We start from the raw sequence: 10,602 nt of genomic DNA, 5'->3' as shown, positions 1-10,602 counted from the left end.
TCTCTTTCTTTCTCTCTCTCTTTCTTTCTCTCTCTCTGTCTTTCTCTCTCTCTGGGCCACTTACACACACACACAGCCACTCTGTCTCTCTCTCTCACGCGCATACAGAGTGTTTAAATGTGGTCGATAGTGTTTAAATGTGGTCGATAGGGTTTACATGTTTAAATGTGGTCGATAATGTTTAATTGTGGTCGATAGTTTTTTAAATGTGGTCGATAGGGTTTAAATGTGGTCAATAGGGTTTACATGTTTAAATGTGGTCGATAGTGTTTATATATGGTCGATAGGGTTTACATGTGGTCGATAGGGTTTACATGTGGTCCATAGTGTTTAAATGTGGTCCATAGTGTTTAAATGTGGGCGATAGTGTTTACATGTGGTCGATATTGTTTAAATGTGATCGATAGTGTTTAAATATGGTCGATAGTGTTTAAATGTTCTTTTCCCTCACTCTCCACCTCATCCCTAACTCTCCACCTCAAGCTGGTGTGTAGTGAGCGTTCTGGCACCGATTGGCTGCCGTGCATCACCCAAGTGGGTGCTACATATTGGTGGTGGTTAGTGAGGTCCCCCCTTCACTTTAGGCGTCTTTGAGTGTTATTAATTATTATTATTCTTCATGTTTAACCTCTGTTTTCCTTTTATTCCTAGTCTGTTTTACATAGTTTTGAATGATGACTATATGCTCTGTAAGGTGACCTTGGGTGTCTTGAAAGGCGCCTCTAAATTAAATGTATTATTATTATACACACACTGTCTCTCTGTGTGTCACTCGTACCCTAGGCACCGTTTCCTCTGCAAAGGGACTCTAACCCTGATAAAGGACTCTAACCTTCTTACCACATAGAATTATTTAATACACAAACAAAGAAGGGGACTCTAACCCCCCCCCCCCCCCCCCGAGGGACTCTAACCCCCTTTAAGACATAGGTGGGGACTCTAACCCCCCCCTTGAGGGACTCTAACCCCCTTTAAGACATAGGTGGGGACTCTAACCCCCCCCCCGAGGGACTCTAACCCCCTTTAAGACATAGGTGGGGACTCTAACCCCCCCCCCCGAGGGACTCTAACCCCCTTTAGACATAGGTGTATTTATTACACATCCATTACTTGGCCATCGGTAGTCTTGTATCACTATGCCCGATTCTTATAGGCCCTATGGTCTCGAGGGTATTCTTTCACCATGCAACGAGCCGATATTCGATGTGTCACGCGTTCAGGGTCAATCGGGTTTATGGGGAAATGCTGGGATGCAGTCCTATTCGTCCCCACGAGATATCCCGTAGCGAACCGCTCTCACAGTCTCACCTCCTAATGTGGTTCCTATATAACTATGCAGAGTTTGGATTTTATCAACAGGTTCTGCCTACCTTTTGTTGGGCGATCGCGAGGTGAGACTGCAGGAATTGGTCCGGTGCTCCGGGGTCCCGAGGTCGTGCCGCTCTCCGTCTCTCATTTCCCAGTTGCGTGTTCAATTCAGAAAAAATCACGTCGGGGTCACCAAATTGTGGGGGAAAACGGTCTGTCTAGCTACTGGACCAGATAAAATGAGACGGAGAGGTAATAAAGTCTATCGGCACGAGGACCTTGGATTTATTAAGTAAAGTGGCAACGGTTATACAGAGTCATAAAGCGTGAGAGATCGAATATGTCTAAGTCCCTAATCAGCGCTGATGGTTCGTCTGGAGCTTCGCCTCCGTGGAAGGTCTGCTTCAGAAGAAGGTGAAGAGTCCCTGTGTGATGCAGTCTTATGCTGTATCCTCCTCTCGATGAGGTGTGTGCGTTTGAGGTGTGTGCGGTTCTGTGTGTTTTGGCTCCCAGGCCCTGAGAGAGCTTCGTAACGGGGAGAGTTCCTCGTGTCTCCGGTGTGATAAATTAAAACGGGGAGTGCCCCCCTGAAATGTCTCATGTGTGATAATTTAATGTGGCTCTCAGGCCCCTGGTGTGGGCAGAGGTATCTCTTGGTTCCTCCTAACGGGGAAGAGCTCTCAAAATGTCTCCTGTGTGATAAATTAATGTGGCTCTCCCGTTCTGGAGATGATACTGGTGCATTGTCTGAGTGTCCACCATCTGCCTGCCTGGGAGATGGGGCCTTCAGCTCCGGCCTTGACCTGACTATATATTATCATGTTTGTGTTGTTGGGTTAGAGCAAGAGTTGACTATATTATAATGTGTCCATGTGATGTGCTCATCAGGCTAGGGTAGGAGTTAGCTATATTTATAATGTACATGTGATGTACTCAGCAGGTTATTTTTCCCAACAATAGTCATGCTGGTAGTACAAAAATAGATATGGACTATGGACATACAAACTAACATTTCAACAGAAAGAATGTCATTATGTAAGCATTTTACCAGCAAGAACAGGTATTTTAGAGAACAGAAAACTCACAAATGACAAAATAAAAATTTAGATAAGACTTTTAGATTATATCCATCTCGAAGTAATTGCTTGAGAGGACGTTATCAAGCTCCGTCCTGAATTCAGGGAAAGAGCTATATGTGCAAGGAACCTCAAGAGTAGCACCACACGTGTGCCCAATTGGCCTTCTCCCAAGTCCAGTTTCAGCATTAAAGGATACCATCACTTTATCTACACATATGACACTGGACCCTGTGCAGAAGCGTAGGAATTTCTCCGCCTTTGTTTGGTCGGCATTTTTAATGTAACGTTGGAGATAACTGAACACATTCTGTTCTCTCCGACTAAGGACAACATTTGTTGTGTCCAACAACTGCACTACTCGTTTGCCTGTGGCCTTTTTGGACTCGTAAAGAGCCAACACACTTTCTTTGTCAGGAAGGTTTGCTGTACAACCAAGATAACTGTACTGAAGCTATCTCTGACAAATTTAGGCTCCTGCAGAATGGCTTTGTGAGCCATGGATTCAATGGCTGTTCTCATATTATCTTTTGGTGGAAGAGAATGTGAGCCCATTCGTGAAAAAAGCTCAAGCAAATCATCTTCATCGTCTTCCTCCATCCTCCCCTCAAGAGCCCTTTCCACAGCTGCCCTCTCGACTGGAGGTAAGTAGTTGAGAAAGGACATAATGAGCAGGTCTACATCTACCGAATCCATACCATGGATGCACGCTACCATGAAGGCCTTTGAAAGCATCACTGGAAGTACACCAAGATCTAGTAACCCCTTCACCCACACACGTCCAACCGCTTGCCATTCACCATGACAGAAATCAGGCCTCAGCCTTGGGACCCTCTCAGTTTCCCCATCACACTGCTGAAGAAACATCTCCCAAAATGCAGTGTACACCTCCCGCGAAACCCCTGAATCATCAACAGCATTTTCATTAACAAAATCCATCTTCAAAAACACAGAAATGATACTACTGTCCATAAACACAGACAGAACATCTTCGACCACATTAATTCTGCGAATTGATGCTCGACGAAAACCCTCTGTGGCCCCATAGCTGGCAGTTGATGCCTGGACGGAATCAGGTGATACGTGGGCAGGAGCAGTCGGCAGTAGTTCTCTCGACTGGAAGGCGAACACAGAACACAATAAAAGGGTCACTGTATGAAGAACTACAGCATGGTTAAGGCCCAAACTATTTGAGACATGACATTTTCCCCAACATTCAATAGCATAACTTCAAAATAGAAATACTAAACTTCAAAATAATATCACAGAACCTGAATTGAAGCTCGACGAAAACCCTCTGTGGGCCCTGAGATGGCAGCTATTGATTGGACAGAGGAATCAGGTGATGCATGGGCAGGAGCATTCGGCTGTTGTTCTCTCGACTGGAAGACGAAGACAGAACACAAAAGAGTCATTGCATGAGGAACTGCAGCATGTTTGAGGTACAAAAATGGGAGACATGACATTTTCCCCAACATTCAAATGCATAACTCCAAAATAGAAATACTAAACTTCAAAATAATATCACAGAACCTGAATTGAAGCTCGACGAAAACCCTCTGTGGGCCCTGAGATGGCAGCTATTGATTGGACAGAGGAATCAGGTGATGCATGGGCAGGAGCATTCGGCTGTAGTTCTCTCGACTGGAAGGCGAAGACAGAACACAAAAGAGTCATTGCATGAGGAACAGCAGTATGTTCGAGGTACAAAAACTGGAGACATCACATTTATCAAAAATTCACTGGCACACCAAAATAGAAATGACAACTTTCTAAACATAGAACCCAGCAGAACCAACACAATCTCACTTGGTGATGTCATGTGAAACCATGCAAAAGGAGTTGACCATGAAAAGCCCAGAACAATTGAAATGGTCCAGAACAAAGTGGAAATGGTCTTAAATATCATGGTCTTTTTTATCTTCGCAAGCACTGGGGCTCTGGTAGCATAGTCATTAAGGAACCTGGCTAACATGCTAGTAGCCTGGAATTTGTGGTTTCGAAGCTGCCACCATTGTGCCCTTGAGCAAGGCACTTAACCTTAAGTTGCTCTTGGGGAGACTGGTAAATTATCTGTAAATGTAAAGCACTTAAAGCAAAATTTTGTTCAAATGTTAATGTTTTTTTTATCATTCAGGTGGGTGTTAAGAGTGCAGAGATGTATATGATCACAAAAAAACTCCTTCAAAAATGAGGGAATGTGATCCTGCAATTGCTTACTAAATGTGAAGCCTAATGCATACAGGCCTAGACTTTCTGTGATTCTAATGCCATCGTGGTCAAAAAGGGTATTCAAAGGAACCATCTATACTAACGTGCTAATTAGCAGTTTAAATCGCAAACTGGAGTTTAGAATCACAGCTATTCAGAATGAGCACTCCCAACATTTTATAAGATTGTTGGTTACATGCTTCCCTGAAGTTTGCCCCTTTCTCATTAGGTACTATTAACATTAATTACCTGTAAAACATTTGAACATCTTATTTGGACTGTCACCTCATCCTCTGAAGCAGCCTCATAATCCGAACACCACTCTACTGTGTCTGACTCTGAGACTGCATTGGAATCTTTGACTCTCCTCGGGCTCGTGTCTTCTATGTCTGTAATGTCCAAATCAGAAGACTGCTCTGAAGCGGTCTCATCAACATTAATAATGAAGTCGGCCTCCTCTTGCCGATCACTGGGAATGTTGGTGGATGAGTCAGATGTTGCAGGGTCTGAAACAATGGCATTCAGATTCTGCAACAAACACAAAAAAAATGCTTTAAGTCTTGCAACACATTACTTCACAATAAAAATGTACCAGGACGACTACACATTGTTCACTAAGTCAATTCTAACAAACACCAAAATACATCTGCTAAAGGGGAATTCAGTGTTATTTGACCCGTAACCCCATTGTTTGTGGTCACCATATACTGTCCATGGGAACAAGAAAGAATAAAAGTAACAAACCCCTGTGCTTAGATCTTCTAAATCTTCAGTCGATGAGTCACTTTCGTCCTCCACAGAGAATTTGTCCTTTGAGCAGATGTAAAAACGGAGAAGCTTCAACTTTGTTGACTCGTACAACTTGCCCACGGTCTCTTCCAACGGAATGCAATTCCTTTTGAAGTCACGCACCTCAAAATCAAAAGTATGTTGTGGCCCCTTGGTCGACGATCCATTTGGGAAAAACAGCTGTTTTCCGGTTTCTAGAACCTGCTCCACGGTAGTTTCTTTAGGAACCGTTGTGTGTCTAGTCCCACCACCATGCCTCGTTCTCACCTGGGTGTAGTGAGGTTTTGAATAGTGAAGCCACCCAATTTCAATCTTCCGTACCACCTTTTCTGCACTTTTGTTGCACTTTCTAGACAATCCATGCGATTCTGATGGCATGTGACAATCCGTTTTCAACATCTTCCTGTCCCCTATCTTCTCCCTTATCCTCTCCAAAAGGGTCACTCTGTTAGGTGTATGGCGCTGCTGATGACAAAAAGAGACAACAGCTAGTCGATCGCCATAGGTTGGTATATATCGTGCAAGCTGCTTATCAGTCATCAGTGTAAGCACAGCCTTGTCAATCTGCAAGCAAAAACGTTGGAGAAAAGCAGTTAAAGAAACGCACATGCAGTGCAGAAACCAACAAACATGAACCATAAACCAATAGCCTAGTTAATTTGAGTGAACTGTATTTCACTTAACAGTCAGGTAATTCCAGGACCACCATATTACAACAGATCTTTAGTAGCAGTAGCACGAACTCCAAATCTTCACCCACCGACCAGTTAAATGTTAACTGCTAGTCTTGATACCGACACGACATGATTTCGAAACTGACATTTTTGTCCGTCCCCGTATTCATACGACGCTTCAATTAAAATCGTCATACGACGATTCAATTGCAAGATTACAGAAAGCATTACAAATACAATTCTAACTTTACTTCCATGCTCTAACATCAGGATCGAAAGACACGAGCGCTAACCACTTGAGCTAGTTAGCCTGCTATCAGTTAGCGGTTCACTCACTGGAATTATATGACACTTAACTACACATAGGCTACTGTTTGCCCAGGTTGGGTGACACAGCAAGCAACTTAAGAGCAGTTCCTACCCACCTTATCTGTCTTCATGTGGTTTATCTTGTCCTGTGCCACGGCTCTGGCGATAAGGAAATTCTCCAGGTCCACCTCCATTTTATGACCTTCTTCACCATATATCTACGTTATTTACCGCCATCTACTGACCCGGAAGTTGATTTTAAAAACCACGAAAGACAAAAAACGTTGAACTTTTTTAAAAAACTGATACTAACAATAATGTTCACATCTTATATCTTCACGTTTTTAGAAGAATTACGCAAAGGATAATATGTTCGACATCACTTTCGTCTCACCTAACCAGAGCTGACTTTAGAGTAAATTTCCCCCCCTGCTGGTAATATGAAGAACTACACTCACACACCGACAAGTAGGCTACGCTAGGATTTGCGAGATATTGCAAATGAAACTCGAGGTCTCGCAAAACAAACTCGAGATCTCGCAAATCAAAGTCAAGATCTCGCAAAAATAAACTCGAGATCTCGCAAATCAAAGTCAAGATCTCGCAAAATAAACTCGAGATCTCGCAAAACAAATTCAAGATCTCGCAAAACTGTAGTTAGTGTTTGTCCCCAGAACACGTTTTTTTTTTTCTCCTTCATTTTTTTTTCTCTCCTCCATGTCACCTAAGGGGCTCCGTATGTATGTGAGCCCTTTGCACTGATAAAAATACTGACCATTCATGTGGCTGTTTGAGCATGGAAAACATGAAATGAATGTATGTTGGTTCAATTAACATACCGTACATAGGTTATGATTCTGGATGATTTTTTAGGTAGTGGCCATCCCCAAAATGCACCAGAATACAGGAAATCATATCTACCAAATTCAAAATTGTGTAGCTTCTCTCAGCTCACGTTTAGTTGAAGTGTGCAGTCATGTGGCCCTCCGATGGTTATGATGAAAAATGTGGCCCTCTTTATCATGAAAGTTGCCCATCCCTGCTCTAGAACAAGAAAATTCAATGACGTGCCTTAATGAGTGCCCTTATAGTCCCCTTCTGCCCGTCTGGTGCCCTTTTAGTGCCCCCTTTAGTACCCTGATAGTGCCCTTCTGCCCGTCTGGTGCCCTTCTAGTGCCCTGATAGTCCCCTTCTGCCCGTCTGGTCCTTCAAGTTCCCTTCTGCCCATCTGGTGCCCTTCTAGTACCCTGATAGTGCCCTTCTGCCCGTCTGGTCCTTCTAGTGCCTTTCTAGTGCCCTTCTAGTACCCTGATAGTGCCCTTCTGCCCGTCTGGTCCTTCTAGTGCCCTTCTAGTGCCCTTCTAGTGCCCTTCTAGTACCCCGATAGTGCCCTTCTGCCCGTCTGGTCCTTCTAGTGCCCTTCCAGTGCCCTTCCAGTGCCCTGATAGTGCTCTGATAGTGCCCTGATAGTGCTCTTCTGCCCGTCTGGTGCCCTTCTGCCCGTCTAGTGCCCCCATGGTTGAAAAAGTGTGCTAAAGTGCCCTCTATGGTGGTGAAAATGAGAGAAAGTGCCTTATTGGCTGCCCTTTACACGTGAACAAAAATGAATGAGTGCCCTAGGTTGCCCCTGATGATGATGATGTGCCCTCTGGAGCAAGAATATGGCAAACCGAAAAAACATGTTGTGGTTAGCTATTGAGGTGCAGACGTTCCTCTCTTTGGTAGCTGACGAACGGGGAATGCGTGGCGTTGCTTTCATGTGGCGTCGCCATGACAAACAGCTACATCTAGTGGTACTAAAATCTCCACTGGATAAAGAAGAAAAAAGCGGATTAAGAGTATGCCAGAACCCATAGTGGAAATGCGCAATTAGATGCCAAGTTAGAAAAACTTAATATTTTCAGTTTGCATAATCCGTTTAAAATGTATATACATTTTCTGAGCGTTCAAGATCATTCAAGTGTAGGTCATTTCGTGCAAGAGAGACGATAATGGTCAGCTATCACCTCAACATGAAGGAAAACTTCCTTAAATGTTTCCGTAGCTGGCTGTCAGCGGTCAAAGATTGTATGGTAGCGGCACATTGAATTTTCTCCAGTCTAATTTTTACTTAAATGCTAGTAAAGATGAAAGCATTAAGGCATCCTCCTTTCTTTGGCTAAAATGGCTTTTGGCTAAGAGGTAACAAGTGCCCCGAATGGGACCTTCAAGGCAGCGCTTGCTAAGGTTAGGGGATAGGACCTTCCAGGCAGCGCTGCCTTTAAGGCTCCGTTGGGGGAACAAAACACCATCATGTGTCCGCTGATGGGGCCCCATGTTGTCCAGAATGTGCCCTTTTTATTTTTTCACCCCTGCCCTTCAAACAGTCTGAGTCCGCCACTGGGCAGTACACGGATAGCATGACTACGCATTGGCCAATCTGAATGCTCGTAGTCATTGAATAGTTCGTCAAGTAAAATTGATTTATAAATCACAAAAACAACTCACGTGAATTGATCGGTTGAATCCCATTACTTGGCTCGCTTCAAAATCTCAGCCCTAACCCTCGCTGTTGCTCGTTCACGCGCCGTGGAGCCATGTCCCAATACCAGTTTAAAGGTAGCTTAAGGGGTAGGGGGAGGGCTAACATCCCCTCAAAATTGAGATTTTCGATGGGCACCCTCAAAGCGCTTCAGTTCTGACTTGCTCCCACAATACCTTGCGAGAAAACGGAAAATCAAGAAATATCCTAGACAAGATGGAGGGCGAAAAGATGCGACAGGATTGGAAAAACACAAATGTAAGTGTTTTCTCTGTAATTAACTAGTAATTATTTTATTAATTATACTCTGCAGCCCGGCCGCGGACTCTCGGAAGATCGCGAAAGTCGGCGGCCTACTTTCGCGGAAGATCGCGAAAGTCCGCGGCCGACTTTCGCGGGCCGCCCGACCCCGGTTCTCGGCCGGGCTGCAGACCGGGCTGCATACGACCGAGCTGGATATCATGTCGTATGATATCCAGATCTTCCATGTTCTAGTGACTCCAGGTTAAAAATAAGCTTTATACTAATATATTATATTATATTAGTAATATTATATATACTAATATATTATATTATATTAGTAATATTCTATAAGTATTATTATATATACTAATATATTATATTAGTAATATTACATGGTTAATCAATGTATTTTTTGGCATTCGTTTTCTTTCAGGACTTTGTTGAGTCCACTGCCACCAGCCCCCCCCCACCTCTCCCTCATGCTCCTCCACCCCAGGCACCTCTTCCACCACCCCAGACACCCCTTCCAAGAGGAGAGTGCCAGGGAGCAGGCGAGGCATGAGGAGAGCGAGGCAAAGTTGGCGGAATGGTGGAGAAGATGTGATTCTCCACCATTCTCTCAAAAGCTGAGAGAGTGTGTGTGTGTGTGTGTATTTTTAGGTGTGCGTGTGTGTGTATTTTTAGATGCGTGTGTGTGTATTTTTAGATGTGTGGTTCAGTGTTTCTTATTTAAATAAAGTGTTTCTTCTAAAGTGTTCTTGTTCATAACCGATTATTATCTAAGGGTGCACTCACCCTAGGCCATCTGGCCGTGGCCGTGGCCGTTTTAGCACCTAACCGTGCTCAAATCTGCCAGTGTGAGTGTGGCCAGTCTGGCCAGGCCGGGCCAATTTGGCCACTTGGGAGAGGTGTGCTGCTACGGCACGGGCCGCTACGGTACAGATGCTAATGAGCCGACACGCGCTACGCAACCTGAGCTGGATGACGTATAGTCAATGCGACGACCACGGACATAATAAAGGCTACGAGCCTTCTTTCCCATTAAACGGTAAACATCGCGTCAAGCGGTTCAACTGTTGGTGTGTTCTCTGTGTTGTTGTCCATTGTTGTTAAAACTCTGACTGGCGGCAGACTTTATTATGGTCCATGCAGCGGACGCTTGGTGATGACGTGTTACGACGTGATGACGTATGTACAAGAGCCTTCCGTGGCCAGGCCACAGCTGCGACGGCCAACGGCCATGGCCAGATGGCCTAGTGTGAGTGCAGGCCAGAGAACAATGGGGCCATTTGAGCACGGTTAGGGGTGAAAACGGCCAACGGCCACGGCCAGATGGCCTAGTGTGAGCGCAGTATTTTTTTTTTAACACTTTATTTAAACATGCCAATTACAAAATATAAATACCATTTCAGGTTAAACATCTTTACAATGGGTCTTGCTCGTTGCCCGAGACAATGGCAGCCAGTCTGTC

The 10,602-nt window shown here is 44.4% G+C and overlaps 1 protein-coding gene across 1 annotated transcript; it reads right to left on the bottom strand.

Moving 5' to 3' along the window:
• Positions 1-3,915: 3,915 nt before the first annotated feature.
• LOC132456289 (uncharacterized) lies at positions 3,916-6,814 on the bottom strand. The gene is made up of 2 exons (XM_060050635.1): positions 5,340-6,814; positions 3,916-5,123 (listed from the first exon to the last, which is right to left on the bottom strand). The coding sequence occupies exons 1-2, from the start codon at positions 6,021-6,023 to the stop codon at positions 4,821-4,823; spliced, it is 987 nt and encodes a 328-aa protein (XP_059906618.1). The 5' UTR covers positions 6,024-6,814; the 3' UTR covers positions 3,916-4,820.
• Positions 6,815-10,602: the final 3,788 nt, after the last annotated feature.

The sequence above is a fragment of the Gadus macrocephalus genome, chromosome 4 (genome assembly GCF_031168955.1).
Source record: "Gadus macrocephalus chromosome 4, ASM3116895v1".
Taxonomy (NCBI): Eukaryota; Metazoa; Chordata; class Actinopteri; order Gadiformes; family Gadidae; genus Gadus; species Gadus macrocephalus.
The sequence above is the reverse complement of the archived record's forward strand: the minus strand, read 5'-3'. Positions and strand labels throughout refer to the sequence as shown.